Raw genomic sequence first — 19564 nt, forward strand, 5'->3', positions numbered from 1 at the left:
TTGTATCAAGAAATCGCTTTTGGTGCCCATGCATGGGTAATAAGAACGTACATAAAATAATATATGAAACATTTTAATAAAGGGCATGGTGTGTGAAGGATTCCAGAAAATCACTTTCTGTATTAATTCTATTTTTTTTGGGCGGTTCAGGAAAAAAATGGGTGTGCACTATAGAAATTTGTGAGTAACACCAGTACATGGATAATCGCTGAAAGTTTTTTTACTCTAGCATAGGCGGTATAAAAAGGGGTTTTTTAAAATGTATCACCCTGTAATTAAAAAATTTGCAATTACCCTTAAATGAAACCTATACCAAAAAATCAGCCACTTATTTGCGATTAATTGCCGCAGGGTTTCTTCTTAATTTTCATTAAAGTTAGGAAAAAATAATTTTTTTTAAAACATCTTTTTTAAAAATTTGTCAACTTTGGTGCGCCACCTCCGCTAAACGGTGTGTGATAGACATATGCTGTCGGGAAATAAATAGTAGGAAATATAGTCCTCTTCATTTTACTATCAAGCAATTTTTTTGTAAAACGTACAGGAAGGGCTACGTTTCCCAAAAACCACAAATTACACCCTTTATAGGGCTGAAAAGGGAGTACGAAATTTTTTAAGAAAAAGTTAGTCTCATAATAAGCACCCCTTGATATACCAGAAAAAAAAATAAAACCGGACTTGTGTCCATTTTGCGAGGTTCAACCTCTGTTTCCTACACTAAATACGTTGTGATAACATTACCACTTACGATACTTTCTAGTTGACTTTAGTCATAGTCATAAGTATGACCGTTGTATGACGTTAACGTGACATTAACATTTCTTTAATTTAAAATAATTTTGACGGAGTTTTAGAACGAAAGGCCTGGATCCCGCATACAAAAAAAAGTTTATTAATAGCAAGCTGAAAATTTGTTAATAGCTTAACGGTGTCTAGTCGCACAAACTTTGATGTACGGGAACACTGGAACAGGTAAGGTTTTAATTGTGAAACAGGTTACAGGTTTCCAACGTCAGACTACGAAAACGTTCCATGTATTTTGTCGGACAAAACTTCCAATTTATTTGTTACCTTTTCATTAAACTCTCATGCAAAAAATCAGACTGTTATTTTTATCACCGACTTAATTCCTGTCATTTGACGTGTTCTACGTGTCGGACTTATTAAAATGTCCAAGATATTTGTCGGACAAACATTTTTTCATATATTATATCTAGTTTGCTATTGAATAAACTTAAAATCAACCTGCTAGTTTTCACAATCATAAACTTGTCAGGATGACAAGTTCCACAATTAAAATAACGTTCCACAATTAAAACCCTAAAACCCCCTGTTCCAGTGTTCCCATACATCTAAGTTTGTCCGACTATGTAGACACCGTTAAGCTATGAACAACTGTTCAGCTTGCTATTAATAAACTTTTTTTTGGTAAACGGGATCCAGGTCTAGAATAGAATGAGTGAGTTTGGAAAGAAGGCTGTCCATAAATAAATCAAAAACAAAGATTATGATTAATGAGCTAATAATTTTACTTTAATTTTTAAAACATTTTTATTTAAAGACTAATTTAAAAATTAAACAGACGTATTTTTCCATTCCCTCGGGCAAAAAATATTCAGTAAGGTAGTACCTTGTCATATTTTGACGTTTATTTGTGTCGGCCAAAACGAAAAAAAAGCTAACGTTTAAAGGTGGGAAACTATTGTAAGTGGTCATGTTTTATAGGTTTATACCGATAATTTCCCACCTCTACTAGTTGCATCTCTTTTTATTTCACAACGCATTTATGTTGTCCATCTTCTGCGTTGTTTTGCCGGTTATTAGCACGCACATTAGCGCGCTCATCACTGTATATTTAGTCATAGTAAGCCTATCAATTTAGTATGATCAATGCGATTGATTCGGCTTCACAAGGTTACTGATGCCTTCATCAATAAAGTAGTACCCATGATACTACGACAACCAGAGATAAAGCCACGCGCGTGAATAAGCCTGTCTCTCTCTCTTCTACGCCTACGTCACTGACCGACAAACGCCAGGCCAAATGTTCGATTTTTAACGTGGGTTTGTTATTTTTATGCAGTTTGCGAAAGTTTTCGGAAAGCATAAAGCTATATTTTCGGGATAAAATTCTTAAATATAATTAGAAATAGTCATTTCTGCCCTTTCAGCATGGCATTATTGTTAGTATTAAATCTTTGCGACTACTATTTCTAGATTTAAAAAAGATTTCAACATCAATTATAACAACATATAATTTAAATCAAGATTGCTTAGAAGGACTATTCTCAGTAATACGTGCGATTGGACGTTTACATGATCATCCGTCTCCTTTGCAATTTAAATACCATCTTCGTAATTTTATTATGGGTCGGAACGATGAAATTATTTCACTCTCAGCTAATGTAAGTAACCTACCAGAAACAACAAACATGTCGCTTCAAAACATGAAAGCAGGAAGCTCTTTGAATCTTGATTGTTACAACAATGACGTAGTAGATTCATTGATGATAACCGAACCACTCAACCACTCTTTAGTCAATTAAATCTTCCAGTAACTTCAGAAAATAAAAACCATCAAACAGATTTTGAAATGGAAGAGTTGTATCATGATGGACTAGAAAATTTAGCTGGTTTCATAGCTTTCAATCTACGACATGAAGAGAGTTTGGGCAGTTCTACAAATAGTGACACTTCTTCCTCGTGGGTAAATCATCTCTCAGAAGGGGGTTTGGTGAAGCCTTCAGAAATATTACTTACGAACTGTCGTGAACTAGAAAATATTTTATGCCAATTCAATGGGGACACTATTAAAGTTGGCATCAAAAATTATCAAAAATCTTTATTGGAAAGATCAGTTCATGTTAAAATATCTGGTGATGTGAAAGCGAATGCGAGTTCTGAACCAAAAGTTGAAAGAAAAGTCTAAAATACAAAAAAAAAATGCAAAAATCGTTAAGTAAAATGAATCAAATGTAATATTGTTTTTTTTTGTTTTGTTTTTTTGCTGTTTTTTGTTTTGTTTTTTTTTTGGGGGGGGGGGGGCGAGGGATGTGTTCTTTTTCTAGTCGGCGTAATGCTGAGCGGGAAAAGAACTAATATCAGGGGATGAGTTTTGCTTGGAGAGTGTTAGGACTTTGCACCTCCTTAAACCATCCCAAGACCGCTGGGTGCTCCCAACATTGATTGGGGATGTGTAATCTTTGATTGCACCCTTCTCGTGGCGGCCCTGTTGAAACTAAACTTAGAGGATCTAGACTACATAGATAGTCGATAAACAATCCCTGCGGTAATATGCAGATAGATAAGGTTATACCTGGAGAATAGGATAGTAATATCAACTCTAGTTAAAGCAACCATCAAAGCAAGAGTAGGTGGAGGCTGTCCACAAGGAGGAGTTCTGTCACCTCTACTTTGAGCAACCTTGGTAGATGATCTCAAAAATCTCTCCACAGAAGACTTTTTTGTCTAGGATACACTGACGATATATCAATCGTCATCAGGGGCAGGTTTGCCCAGCTGGTGTCTGGTAGAATGTAAGCAGCCCCAAATATAGTTGACGACCGGTGTAAATAAGAGAGACTGATAGTCATTGCTCAGAAAACAAATCGCCAACTGCACCCAAAGGACAGCATTAGAAGGCTTTAAACTACCGGTGCTGGGAGGAACAGAGATTTCATTTGCCAAAAAAACAAAATACCTTGGGGTTTATACTGATCATAGGCTGAAATGGAATACTCACATCCTGAAAACCACACAGAAGGCTACTATGTCCTTGGGCAAATGTAGAAGAATGTGCGGTGAGAATTGGGGCTTATTTCACCTTTTAAAATTGGCCAGACTAAAGAATGTAATTTAGAATTAGAGGACCACAATAGATCTGTGGTTGATCTTCAAGAAGAAGAAGACAATAGATCTGAAAAGGTAGCAGTGGAATAGGCTAAACGGCCACATCTTTAAATTCATCTAAATGTATCTACTTAATTTTGTTTTTGTAATTTTAATACTTTTTTGAAACTTTAGTTTTTTTATTATTTGTTAATAAACCATCTTTTATTTGACGCGGTTTATTTAAAGTTTTCTGCATGTCAAGAAACTTCTTAAATTTTTGCAGTGAAAAAACTATTACGTTTTTTAGTACAGCACCTACATAATATATTGTATTATTTTACTGATATGATTATAATAATTCATCAAAGTATAAATTAAACAGTGTAACAGAACAGACGAACGGCAATTTCAGTTATTTAATAACACGAGAATGTATAAAACCGTATAAAACTCTATGCTTTCCCATAAGTCTCCGTACAAGTTTGTCGGGCGCTGACGTCATGCGCGCACCGGTTAAAAGTTGTTCTCGAAGTGGCTTTATCTCTGGTTGTCGTAGTATCATGGTAGTACCTACAGTAATGTAAGGATGCTACTATAGTATGCGGTCTACCGTCGCGTTTCTACTATAGCCTGCGGTGTACCGAGGGATGCGTTATATAATATTACAGGGCCGGCAAAAAAAATCTTTAGAAAGTTAATAAAGCGCATAAATAAGAAGAATTATTCTTTTAATTTTACAAATTAATACTTTGTCATATCAATTTACTATTTTAGTTGGGAATAAATCAATTTTGTGGCTTATTCCCAACTAAAATAGTAAATTGATATGCCAGAGTATTAATAAAATTTGTAAAAGTAAAGTAGGTAATAGTTCTTTTGATTTATGCGTTTTATTAAATCCAGATAGACTTGAGTAATAATTATTATTTATCTCTTAATTGGGGCTTTCATTTGGCACATAACTCGATATATTTAAATATTTAGAATTATAATAGTATATTATGCAACGAGCATTTAATGATGGTCATAATGAAGCGAGTATGAGGGATAAGAAACAAGCCGCCTAGAGGCGAGTTTCGTATAGAGTACGAGCTTCATAATGATAATTAAATGCAAGTTGTATACACAATTTTTTCTATGATCATTCACAACAAAAAAATATATTCAATTTTATTAATTTTGTAAAGCAAACAAATTAAGTAGTTTGTCAGTTTGTTTACATATTGAGAACTGTCAAAGCGTGTGTATTTGACTCGCCATTGGTCAATGCGCGTGTGCCGAGTGCCACCTTCATCGCGAATGCCATATCTCGTTTCTTTTGGTTAAAAATCTGTATCGTAATGAAAATCTGTATCATAATGAAGTTCATTATGATACAGGTAGTGAAATCATAATTGATATAATATAGTATGAGAATAGAAAAAAGATCATTTAGCTAAACCAGAAAATATGAATGTAAATGAGTGTATTTCCAAAAAATCATAATAATTTTATTAAAGTAGAGTCTTTCAACAAAGTAGGAAAAATATATTTAATCACAAGGTACACGTACTTAGTGTTGTATAGAACAAAAGAGTGAGCAATAGTATGACATGTTTTTTCTATCATTTATCTAACAAGAAATAGACAAGCCAACATTATTTTTTAGATGACATAATCAAACAGAATGTATGTATACAGTATGTCGCAAAAGTATGAAATAAATTAATTATTTCAGAAACAGATGACATTTAAAAAAATCTTAAAACTAGTCAACTTTAATTCTTAAATGGCCATCGATTGCTATATATGTGTTGGACATTTAGGTCATCATTGTTGGAGTAATGACGTAACCTTTTTTAAATACCAACCGAGTTTACATGACACCTCGTTTGAAACGTCTCCTAATCGATTTTTTAACGATGTATTATTAAAATATTTATTTATACAGGGTTAACCAAAATGATTACTTAGTTAAGTAAATTAGAATTACCATAAATACTCATTCACTAAACCAAATTATATTACTAAAGAATTTACTGCCCATCTTTGTCTTTGCATCAATGTTGAATGTCGTCAATTTCAATATTTCTTATAATTTTATTTTTTATTCATATATTACCAGACATTTATTATAAATTAATCACAATAATAAACCAAGAGTTTTGGTTAACCTTGTAGAAATAAATATTCAAATAATTACATGGTTTTAAAGGTGATTAGGAGATCTGACCTTAAGCCATGGTTTTAAATGAGGTATCGCGTGACCTTGGTGTGTATTGAAAAAAATCGACGATTATGTCATTACTCCAACACTGATGACGTAATGTCTAACACATATATAGGTACGTGCACTTTGTGGTTAACCCTTATCTTATTATATACTTTTCTTGTTTCCAGCTGTCCAAAATGAAAGACAACCAAGGAACACAGCAACCATCAGACCAGAAACTCTAAGAGATATGAGTGCTGAACAAGAAAGGGCTTTAAGAGAGGCTGCCGTTGCTGTAGGAGTATTCGGGTAAGTAAATTAATAAGATGAATTTTTTAACATTGAGGGGGTAGGCGCAAAATCTTGGTCCAATGCTATTTAAATACATTCGTTTTTTTCGAATCCTGAGAAAACTAATAAATATTTTGGAAAAATTTAAACGCAGAATGAAAGATTACATTATTACCGAGGGTCTAAAATCGCTTAGAATAAACAAAAAGTTTATTTTGGATGAAATATTTGAACTTAAAACTCACACTAACTTTTCTCTTTTTTTACCCCTGTACCTTATTAAAATAAACATAGAAGTTTTCAGGGACTTTCATATCGTCTATTTTCTATTTTTATATTGTCTATTTTGATGAAGCTTCAACATTTTGTCATCATCATCATCATCATCCAACCAATTTACGTCCACTGCTGGACATAGGTCTCCCCCAATTGTTTCCACACTTCACGGTTTTGTGCTGATTTTTGCCAGTTTTTACTAATCCGCCTGATATCATCTGTCCATCGTGTAGGCGGCCTTCCTCTACTTCGTTTATCTTCTCTTGGTCTCCACTCCATCAGCCTTCGTGCCCATCTTGAATCTTTCAGCCTGGCGACGTGTCCTGCCCAGTTCCATTTGAGCCTGGTGATACGTTCTACAACATCTGCGATACCGGTTGTTTGTCTGAGATCTTCATTTCTTATTTTATCCCGTAGAGTTACGCCCAGCATGGATCTTTCCATGCGCCTTTGAGCAACCCGCATTTTCGACGCTGTTGCCTTGGTTAGAGTCAGTGTCTCTGCTCCATATGTCATTACCGGTAGCACACATTGGTCAAACACTTGTCTTTTTAAACCGATCGGTATACTGCTCCTAAATATGTCTCTCAGAGCTCCGTAGGCTGCCCAAGCAAGAGTTAATCTTCTTTTTATTTCGCATGTTTGGTTATCTCTGCCAATTCTAATTTCATGACCCAAGTAAATGTACTTTTCCACTAGTTCTACTTCTTGTTCGCGTATAATCAGCTGTCCGCTAGGAATCAGATTAGTCATAAATTTAGTTTTAGAAAAGTTCATTTTCAGACCTATTTTCCAGCAGATAGCGTCTAACTCATTTAGCATTTTCTTTACTTCTCCTAGGTCATCAGTTATAAGGACTATGTCATCTGCAAAACGAAGATGATTTAACTTTTCTCCATCTATTTTGATCCCTTTATTGTCCCAGTTGAGCATCTTAAAGGCATATTCCAGAACAGTTATGAATAGTTTTGGCGAGAGTGTGTCGCCTTGTCTTACGCCGCGTTCTATGCTTATTTCTTTGGTTTTATCATGTAACTTAACACTCATTGTTGCCTCTTTATAAATATTATAGATAAGTGTACTGTAACGGTAGTCAATGCGGCATTCATTTAGAGCTTCTAAAATGCTATCCAGCTCTATCGTGTCAAAGGCTTTATGAAAATCCACGAATGCTAGGACAAGGGGTTTATTATATTCTATTGACTTCTCAATTAGTAACTTGACTGCCTGCAGATGGTCGTTTGTCCCAAAGTTTGATCGAAATCCAGCTTGTTCTTTTGGCTGGGAAAAATCTAGCTTCTTTTCTACTCTTGATGTCACTACTTTTGTAAAGAGTTTGTATAAGTGGTTTAGCAGGCTAATGGGTCTATAATGTTCTAAGTCTGTCTTATCTCCCTTCTTATGCAAAAGTATTGTTACTGCGTTTTTCCATTTTTCAGGTATCGACTTTTGATGAAGGCATAAGTTGAAAAATTTTTTTATTTTACCTATAAGAATGTGGCCTCCGTTTTTAATGGCCTCTATTACGACTCCATCTTCACCTGGTGCTTTTCCATTTTTCATTTTTCTCAGTGCTTGATGGATTTCGCTAGTGGTTATCTCTGGTAGTATTTCGGAGCCTTGGTTTATTATTTTCTTTGAAACCGCTTCCCTCAGATTATTTTGATTCAGCCTTTGGCTCCTATATAGTTCCAAATAAAATTCTTCTACGATATTTAGTAAATCTTCTCTGTTTGATGTTATTTCGCTGTTTTTATTTTTTAATTTATGTATTTCGCATTTTCCGTTGGTCAATTTCCTTCGTAAAACTTTCAAACTTTTATTTTCTTCTATGGTTTTCTGGATGCTTTGAGTTTTATACTTCCTTAGATCTTTTCTGATTTCCTTTGACACTTTCTTGTTGATGTCTCTTAACGCACTTTTTTCAGTATTTTCGCTTCCTCTCATTTTACTTCGCGTTTTGATTAGTTCTCTAGAGAACTAATCAAAACAACATTTTGTGGATAAAATAATATTAATTAATATACAAGGTGATTCAAGACGCATATTTAAAAACATCGCAACTTTCTTAGATCGATCACCCTATATTTATGTTATGACATTGTTATGACGTTATAAGAAAGAACTTTTAAGTTGGTTGCACCAACAGGGGCCTGGGGCCACACTAGCGTCTAATACCGTTAATTATCGCATTATTTGCATTAGAAATATGTCAAATGATGTGATAATTAACGGCATAAGGATTTACATTTACATTTAGGCTTAAGGTACGCCTTAAGCTTAGTATCTGTTGGCGTAACCAGGCATGAGCGGACTGTACAATATTGTTCATGTACTAATATATTTACCAAAGTTACATGCATATCTCTTTAAAATGTATTATAAAAAATTATTTCAGACCTCCAGTATCTCTGACCATGGCTTTCAGTCCTGCGAGATATACAAACAGCTTTCTGCCGTCTGTAGCGCACACCACCTTACCAAATAGAGAGCTAACCCCAAAAGATATGAATAATAGCAGTGATAACGATGGTAAGTTAAAAAATATGTACTATGGAAGATTAAAAAAATAAAAATAAGTTTAACATTAGAAGCACCAACATTTATCTTGTATATAGGGTGAGTCAGTTAAACGGCCAATTAGAAATATCTCGAGAAATAAAGACAACTGAATCATGAAAATTGGAATGAAGTGGTTTTGAAAAGTGATCTATTTAATTTTTTTTAAGCTCCATTTAATTTACAATCTGTTATCACTCGTAACAATAAGTAAATTTTATGACAATTATTAGAAGAACAAATGACATGTAGGAATTCTCTCCAGTGAGAGGCTTGCTTTAACATATAATTAACAAACAAAGTTAATAATGTAGTGGTAAATGTTAATTAATTTTATTTAAATCTGTTTAATAAATCTGTAGGCTTAAAACGCTTTAGTCGACGCACTTCATCGTTGTCATTAAACAGTTCGCGCACTAATAGGTCTGGATCCCGCGTATGAAAAAAAAGTTGATTAATAGCAAGCTGAAAATTTGTTAATAGCTTAAGGGTGTCTAGTCGAATAAACTTTGATATGTGTGAACACTGGAACAGGGGCAGTTTTAATTGTGGAACAGGTTAAAAATTTGGAACGGTCACAGCACGAAAACGGCATATTTATTTTGTCCGACAGAACAGACTTAAACTCTTCGAACAGAGATTAAACTCTCATGTAAAAATCAGACTGCTATTTATCACCAAATGGGCGTTTTAATGAGTGGAACATGTAGAATATGTCAAATGACAGGAATTATGACAGGTAATAAATAGCAGTCTGATTTTTTCATGAGAGTTTTATCTCTGTTCGGAGAGTTTAAGTCTGTTCTGTCGGACAAAATAAATGTGCCGTTTTCGTGCTGTGACCGTTCCAAATTTTTAATCTGTTCCTCAATTAAAACTGCCCCTGTTTCAGTGTTCCCATATATCAAAGTTTATTCGACTAGACACCCTTAAGCTATTAACAAATTTTCAGCTTGCTATTAATCAACTTTTTTTTCATACGCGGGATCCAGACCTATAAGTGATTAGAGTGAGCACTAGTTTTGTTTTTGTATTTTTCACTGTACTTTGTGACTTCAGTTTTTACGGATTGAACTTGTAGGTCTTTTTCTATTATGTTGTTCGAAACATACCACGGAGCATTGACTATAATTCGAAGAACTTTGTTCTGGAATCTTTGTAGGATTTCTAGGTTTGAATTGCTAGCAGAACCCCATAATTGAATTCCATACGTCCATATTGGCTTCAGTACGGCTTTATATAGGGTGTCCCAAAAGTAGTGGAACGGTCGAATATTTCGCGAACTGTACATCGGATCGAAAAACTGAAAAATACGTCTTCAATGATTTTCAAAAATCTATCCAACGACACCAAACACCAACCCCCACTACACCCCCTGGAGGTGGGGTGGGGGGTAACTTTAAAATCTCAAATAGAAACCCCTAGATTTTCTTGCAGATTTGGATTCGTTACGTAAAAGTAAGCAACTTTTATTCAAGACATTTTTTCGAACTGTGGATAGATGGCGCTATAATTTGGAAAAACGATTTATCCTGATACCATAGGTAAATTATAGAAACGGTCTAATATCTCGAGAAATACACTTCCAAATGAGAAACCAAAAAAGAGGTTTTTAATATTTTTCGAAAACCTATCGATAAACAACAAAAATGACCCTCCAACCCACCCCCTGGAGACGGGGTGGGGATAAATTTAAAATCTTAAATAGCAACCCCCACTTTTTATTGCAGATTCGAATTCGTCATGAAAAATTAAGCTACATTTATTCGAAACATTTTTTAAAATTGCTGATAGATGGCGCTAATAAATCGTATTTTCCAATTAAAGCGCCATTTATCAACAATTCTAAAAAATGTTTCGAATAAATGTTGCTTAGTTTTTCATGACGAATCTGAATCTGTAATAAAAAGTGGGGGTTGCTATTTAAGATTTTAAAGTTACCCCCCACCCCACCTCCAGGGGGTGGGTTGGAGGGTCATGTTTAGCGTTATTGGATAGGTTTTCGAAAAGTATTAAAAACCTTTTTTTTGGTTTCTCATTTGGAAATGTATTTCTCGAGATATTAGACCGTTTCTATAATTTACCTATGGTATCAGGATAAATCGTTTTTCTCAATTATAGCGCCATTTATCCACAGTTCGAAAAAATGTCTTGAATAAAAGTTGCTTACTTTTACGTAACGAATCCAAATCTGCACGAAAACCTAGGGGTTTCCATTTGAGATTTTAAAGTTACCCTCCACCCCACCTCCAGGGGGTGTAGTGGGGGTTGGTGTTTGGTGTCATTGGATAAATTTTTGAAAATGATTGAACACGTATTTTTCAGTTTTTTGATCCGATGTTTAGTTCGCGAGATATTCGACCGTTCCACTACTTTTGGGACACTCTGTATATTAAGAGCTTATTTGTGAGATTTAGTTGTGATTTTCTGCCAATAAGCCAGTAAAGTTGTCTTAGTTTGAGACCCAATTGTTTTCGTTTTGTAAATATATGTGTTCTCCATGTTAATCTTCTGTCAAAATGTAAACCTAAATATTTGACTTCATTTCTCTGAGTAATCATTTGACTATTTAATAACACTGCTGGACATATACCTCTTCTTAGTGTAAAGGTAACATGGGTTGATTTGGTCTCATTAACTCGAATTTTCCATTTTTTTAACCATGCTTGGATATTATTAAGGCTGGCTTGTAAGTTTCTTGAGGCAGTTACTGGATCATGATGTGAGGCGAGTATTGCAGTGTCATCTGCGAAGGTTGCTGTTATTGTAGTTCTTGAAGTTGGTAGATCTGCAGTAAAAAGCTGGTACAGCATTGGTCCTAACACGCTACCTTGCGGTACTCCTGATTTTATTTGGTGTAATTTTGAATATTCTGAATGGTATTTAACTGAAAAGAATCTGTCAGATAAGTAAGAATTTAGAAGTTCATAATACGGATGAGGCAATAGGTTTTTTAGTTTATAGAGTAGACCTTTGTGCCAGACTTTATCGAAAGCTTGGCTTATGTCAAGAAACGCTGCTGAGCAATATCGCTTATTTTCAAAGTCGTTGCTGATATGTTTTACTAGTCTATGGACTTGCTCTATGGTTCCATGTTCTTGTCTAAACCCAATCTATTTAATGAAAATATTTTCATCTATTTGCTACTTCCGGTTATACCGGAAATTGGTTATAACTTCGTTTTTTAAATGGGACATCCTGTATATTTTTACATTTTTGGATTCTCCTCGATTTCTTCTTTCTTAAAATATGAGGTCTCGTAATATTATACAGGGTAGTTTAAAAGATAATTACGTTTTATTTATTAATTTCGTAGCAACTTTCACACCCTGTCGAATTAGTAGTTTAACATTAAAAACTCTATTTATGTGTTCAAATCTTTTTTAATATACATAGTTTACTATTGTTAAAAATTATAAGTATAGCTAAAGGTTTAATTTTAGTATACAGAGGTGGCCGAAACTCGGAATGAGTATTTTTTAAGTTTTCTTAAATGGAACACCTTGTATTTTAGTATTGTAATGAAATTACAATATTAAATTATTAAATTACAATACTTACAGTCTAGATTAATATTTATTTATTTCCGAAAAATTATTTGTCATCGAATATTTTCACTGCCAACCTAATAAAATTTTACGTATTTTGTGTGGCAATTAATGTTTGGCTTGAATCACCAATAACTCACAAATTAAAGCAGTTTGGTGTAGAGAATGCTTAAGAAATTAAAAAGTACCATTAAATATCATTTCATTACAATACAGTGGTGTACAAAATTACAGGGTGCTCCATTTAAGAAAACTCAGAAAATACCCACTCCGAGCTTCGACCAAACCTGTATACTAAAATTAAACATTTAGCTATACTACATAATAATTTTTAACAATACTAGACTATATTAAGAATCATTTGAACATAAATAGAGTTTGTTTTTGATGTCAAACTACTACAATTCTTCAGGGTGTGAAAGTTGCTACGAAATTAATAAAAAAAAACGTCATTATATTTTAAACTAACTTTTATAATATTACAAAACCTCATGTTTTAAGAAAGAAGAAATAGAGGAGAATCCAAAAATATAAAAATATGCAGGGTGACCCATTAAAAAAAAACGAAGTTATAAGTAACTTCCGGTATAACCGGAAGTAGCAAATAGATGAAAATATTTTCATTAAATAAATCACTCTTCAAAGCCCTTTGATTCCAATTTTGATGATTCCGTTGCCTTTAGTTCTCGAGATATTTCTAATAGGCCGTTAATCTGCCTCACCCTGTATAGGATGTATACAAGAAGTAACAAAAAGGTTGGTCATCATTAAATCACATATTCTGGGACCAAAAATAGTTCAATTGAACCTAACTTACCTCAGTACAAATGTGCACATAAAAAAGTTACATCCCTATGGCAATGAGAATCGATTTTTTTGAAATAAATAGAAAACTGATTTTATATAGGTACCTATAGAGATGCATCTTATTTTTTACTATATGTTTCAAAATTTTTGAGTAGGTACCTAACAAAATGTAAATTATAAATAAATTTTCATAGTATTATCAGGTCTCTATAATTTTAACCATTTACAAATAATATGTGTTGGATTTTTCAAATGTTCAAAATATCTCTATAAAAACTAGCTTATCGAAAAAGTACTAACAGGCAAAAAAGTTTTAAAAACATTGTGTTTGACTAATGGTACCACAATAATAATTTAATTGGAACGTACACAAACATTTGGAGGGGTTTAAAGGAGCAAAACCCCCAGACAATTTTTATGTGGAGCAGAAATGTCACTGTTATTTTTTAAGATTTTCCTATCATAAGAAAGCCACATGTCCATTTTTAATATAAAATATCCAACAATTTTTGATATATTTGAAAAAATCAATTTTAATTTTGTAACTTCAATGGGCTGTAACTTTTTTATGTGCACATATTTTACACGAGCGGGACACCCTCAAAAAAGCGCTTAGTTTTCGAGATACTGACCACGGAGGGTCGAAGGGCTAAGTTTATTAACACTTTATATTTTCGAGGGTGCTGAAAACGAAAATGAGGTTTATTTTGAATTTTATGTGGGGGAACATTGTCAAAATCGCAATTTTAACCTAAAAATAAAAAAAATGAAATCACGTTTTTTTTGCGTTTACCTCACTACAACTCTGTTCCGTTTTAATATTTTTTTCTGAAATTTTTACAGTATATAGCTCTAATATTTCTGAAGACAACGGTACCTACCTGTGTCAAGCTTTTATTCTTATACTGATAAAGGTTATGAATTTCTCAAAGGAAAAGGTGCGGATTTGTGCAATTGCAAAGTTTAATTGCAAGAGTTGAGTGACGAAGTTTAAAATTTAGCTTTTTAATTACGTTTATATTAAAATAAAGAGTACAAATAAGTTTTCTGGAAAGTTTTAGATTAAAATGTTTTATAGAAAAAAAAAATGGTGCAACTTTTAATGTCGACATTAGAAATGCCCAATATAACGCTTATTTTTCGAGGTACTGACCATGGGTGGAGAATGGCTAATTTTGGTCTTAGATTATGTTTTTGACCGTCATGAAAACGAAAATAAAATTTATTTTAAATTTTGAGTGGGGGAATATTGTCAAAATTGTAATTGTACCCTAAAAATAAAAAAAATTAAATCACGTTTTTTTGAGTTTAGCTCGCTACAACTCTGGTCCGTTTTAATATTTTTTTCTAAAGTTTCTACACTAGATATCACTCACTTTTTTTGAAGACAATGGTTTCTGCTTTAAGCTTTTAGTCTTATTCTAGTAAAAGTTATGAATCTTTAAAAGTACAAGGTGCAGATTCGTGAATTGCAAAGTTTAATCGCAAAATTTGACTGACAAACTTTGAAATATAGATTTTAAATCAAATTCAAAAATAAAACATAAGTACAAAAAAAGTTTTCTGGAAAGTTTTGGATCAAAATGTTTTATAGAAAACAAATGGTGCAACGTTTAACATCTACGTTATAAATCCCCAAAATAACGCTAATTTTTCGAGATACTGATCATTGGTGGTGAATGGCTAATTTTGGTTTTACTTTCAAATCAAGTTTATTTTAAATTTTAGGTGAGAGAAAATTGTCAAAATCGCTATTTTGCCCTAAAAATAAAAAAAAAAGTTAAACCACGTTTTTCTTAAAATTAAAAGTTGCACCATATTTTTTTTTAACACATCTAGACCTAAAACTCCTCATAAAACTTCTTTGAACTCTATGGTTTAACATAAACGTAATCAAATAGATAAATTTTAAAATTTATCACTTAATTTTTGCGATTTAACTCTGCAATTCGCGAATCTGCACCTTTAATTTTTAAAAATTCATAACTTTTACAAAAAAAAAGACTGAAAGACTGCAGTTACTTGCATAGTCTTCACAAAGGTAAGAAATATATGCCGTAGAAATTTTAGAAAAAAAATATTAAAATGGAACAGAGTTGTAGCGAGTTAAAAGTAAAAATTCGTGACTTCACTTTTTTTTTCATTTTTAGGTTAAAATTGCGATTTTGACAATGTTCCGTCACATAAAATTCAAAATAAACCTCTTTTTCATTGTCAGCACCATCGAAAACATAAAATAAGACCAAAATTAGCCATTCACCTCCCATGGTCAGTATGTCGAAAAATAAGCGCTATTTTGGGGACGTATAACGTCTATATTAAAAGTGACGCAATTTTTGTTCTATTTAACATTTGTAACTAAAACTTTCCAGAAAACTTCTTTGTACTCTATGTTTTAACATAATAGTGATTAATAAGATTATCAAAATCGACCAGAGTTGTAACGAGTTAAACGCAAAAAAACGTGATTTCACTTTTTTTTATTTCTATGGTAAAATTGCGATTTTGACAATATTCCCCCACCTAAAATTTAAAATAAATTTCATTTTCGTTTTCAGCACCATCAAAAACATAATCTAGGACCAAAATTTGCCATTCACCACACTTGGTCAGTATCTCGAAAAATAACCGTTATATCGGGGATTTCTAATGTCGATAATAAAAGTTGCACTATTTTTTTTCTATAAAACATTTTGATAAAAAATTTTCCAGAAAACTTCTTTGTACTCTCTACTTTAACATAAACGTGATTAAAGGCTAAATTTTAAATTTCGTCACTCAACTTTTGCGATTAAACTTGCCAATGCACAAATCCGTACCTTTCCCTTTGAAAAATTCATAACCTTTATCAGAATAAGAATTAAAGCTTAAAATAAGTACCGTTGTCTTTAGAAATGTTAGAGCTATATACTGTAAAAATTTCAAAAAAAAATATTAAAATTGAACAGAGTTGTAGCGAGGTAAACGCAAAAAACGTGATTTTTTTTTATTTTAGGTTAAAATTGCGATTTTGACAATGTTCCCCCACATAAAATTCAAAATAAACCTCATTTTCGTTTTCAGCACCCTCGAAAATATAAAGTATGAATAAAATTAGCCCTTCGGCCCTCCGTGGTCTGTACCTGGTCATTATAGGGGTATCTCCCGCTCGCCTATTTGTACTAAGGTAAATTAGGTTCAATCGAACTATTTTTGGTTCCAGAATATGTGACTTATTTTATGACCTACCTTTTTGTTACACCGTGTATAATAATTAAACTGATTTAAAAATATCTAAGAATCTCTAGTTGCACCTTCCCTAATAGTCGGTTTTGCCACTCGTTCCAGTCCACTGCGAATGGGTGCCAATTTCTGACCTCAATTTTCTTCTACACCTTCTTGTCTACACCTTTTACACTGTTGCTACACAATATACTCCCAATGCTCCCAATATACTAAAACTTCTTGGATTAGCTCAATATACGTTTCTCCAATTTTTTAAGCCATCCAAAAAAAGGAATTCAACATTGAACTTCATTTCTGACCATTGAACTTACTGTTTTCCATGTTTTTAAATCAACACCAGCGTTTTAAACAAATGACCATAAAATTGAAAATATGTGATGACTGAAACTGACAGCTGTCTGAGAAGAAAACATGCTAATGAAATATTTTCTATATAGGCCTGGATCCCACGTACCTACCAAAAAAAAGTTTATTAATTGCAAGCTGAAAATTTGTTAATAGCTTAACGATGTCTAGTCGGACAAACTTTGATGTACGGGAACACTGGAACAGAGAAAGTTTTAATTGTGGAACAGTTTAAAAATTTGGAACGTCAGATTACGAAAACGTCCCATGTATTTTGTCGGACAGAATTTCCAATTGATTTTTTAACCTTTGATTAATCTATCATGCAAAAATCAGACTGCTATTTACCACCAACATAATTCCTGTCATTTGACATGTTTTACGTGTCGGACTTAAATAGCCAACGTATTTGTCGGACAAGCATTTTTTCATATACAGTACGCGCCAAAACAAACGACACTGAAAAACTAAAGCTTTATTAAACATGAAAAATTAAATAACAACATTTCAAATAATGCAAATTTTAAGTTTTGCTTCTATACAAAATGTGTTCAAAGGGCTCGCCATTGCGTTCCAAGCAGTACTCATAACGCTTAACAAGATTGCTTAGCATGTTATTAAAAATAGGCTGCTGCATTCTTCTGAAAAAGGTCAAAAATTTTTCACGGAGTTCATCAATAGTTGCCGGTGGGTTTTCAGTAAAAACGGCTTGTTTTAGCATACCCCATACGTAAGCATCAAGAGTTGTTAGATCAGGTGAATGAGAAGGGTAAGGAAAATTCGTTTTACGGGAAATTACGCGATCTTCAAAATTTTCTCGAATCAGACCTAAGGATGCTCTCGTGGTATGACAAGTAGCCCCATTCTGTTGGAACCATTGGGTATTCAACTGTATGTTTCAGGCACGACAGAATTGTCTGAGATCGATAAAAAATGGTGTCAAAATTTGTTCTCTATATCGCACTTGATTTAGTGTAACGGGTCTTCTACGCTCGTCTTCCACGAAGTAAGGGCCCAATAATCCATTACCTGACACTGCGTCACTATGAAGAGGTTTCTCTACGATAATTTCTGGTCGTTCAAAAAGAAAACAATTTGTCTGTCGATTGATAAATCCATTCAGATGGATGTAACATTCGTCTGTAAACCACACATTAGAAAAAAATAGGGGTTGTTCATAAACCATTGCCAAGACTGAAGCACAATAAACAACTCTTGATTTCTTGTCTTGTCTTGTCAAGTGTTGCCCAATCTGTATTTTATAGGGAAAACCACCAATATTCTTAAACATTCTTCGGGTAGACGTTTCACTCAAATTCATTTTTAGAGATGTTCTGCGGAGACTTCTTTTTGGTGAATCTAACACCTGTTGAAATAGCCTTCCTTGATTCGCATTTGTTGTCACGGTAACTGGATGACCAGTACAGCTTTTGCGTTGAGTTAGAACGCTTCCTGTTCGTCTAAATTTTGTAACGACTCTTAACAAGTCCTTATTAGTCGGTGCAGGCTTCTGAAACTCTTCCCGAAATTGATTGGCAACCATTAACAAACTAGGTCCATTTGATCGTCCATTCCCGTATGAGCGGAAATAATACTCAATAATAAATATTTTTTCTTGCGTTGTAAGCACCATTTCGAATCTGTTTGACAGTTTGTTAGAATAAACAATGTTTAAAAATATCATGACAACTATTGTCACTTGTTTCATATGACGCGATTATATTTCACAGGCTTCCTGATTTCAGTGTCCTTTGTTTTGGCGCATACCGTAGTATGTAAAGTTTCCTATTGAATAAACTTAAAAACAATCTGCTAGAACAAATTCACAATCATAAACTTGTCAGGATTACACGTTCCAAAATTAAAATCACGTTCCACAATTAAAACTTCCCCTGTTCCAGTATTCCCATACATCATAGTTTGTCCGACTAGACACCTTTAAGCTATTAACAAATTTTCAGCTTGCTATTAATAAACTTTTTTTTGGTACGCGGGATCCAGACCTAATACTGCGAGCTCCATCATTGGGTTTTCTAAGGACTTACTGCCTAAGTAATTATAACTAAAGACTATGAGCAAATTTATGTATGTATACAGGATACAAGAATAAAAAACCGCTAAACGCTGTAAAAATGAGTAGCGCATAAAATATTCCAGCTACAAAAGATCTGATATGAATGTTACGTGGCGCGAAAATGGATTTTCATTTGATGCAAAACAAAATTCTAGTTTTATTTTAAAAGATTTTTTCCATAATATTTGCTAAATTTGAAGTAAACGCGCCACAAAAGAGTAACTTTGATACAGTTTGAATTTTGAAAATCTTTTGTGGCGCGTTTACTTCAAATTTAGCAAATATTATGGAAAAATCTTTTAAAATAAAACTAGAATTTTGTTTTGCATCAAATGAAAATCCATTTTCGCGCCACGTAACATTCATATCAGATCTTTTGTAGCTGGAATATTTTATGCGCCACTCATTTTTACGGCG

At 33.3% G+C, this 19564-nt stretch overlaps 1 protein-coding gene across 1 annotated transcript in view; it reads left to right on the plus strand.

The window, feature by feature from the left end:
- The window catches only part of LOC126880400 (photoreceptor-specific nuclear receptor), a 171868-nt gene that overhangs the window by 124120 nt on the left and 28184 nt on the right, over positions 1-19564 (plus strand). Inside the window, exons 4-5 of the mRNA XM_050644238.1 lie at positions 6211-6331; positions 8988-9121. Coding sequence (XP_050500195.1) covers positions 6211-6331; positions 8988-9121 — 255 coding nt within the window. The remainder of the gene's footprint in view (positions 1-6210; positions 6332-8987; positions 9122-19564) is intronic.

This window comes from Diabrotica virgifera, chromosome 2, assembly GCF_917563875.1.
Source record: "Diabrotica virgifera virgifera chromosome 2, PGI_DIABVI_V3a".
Taxonomy (NCBI): domain Eukaryota; kingdom Metazoa; phylum Arthropoda; class Insecta; order Coleoptera; family Chrysomelidae; genus Diabrotica; species Diabrotica virgifera.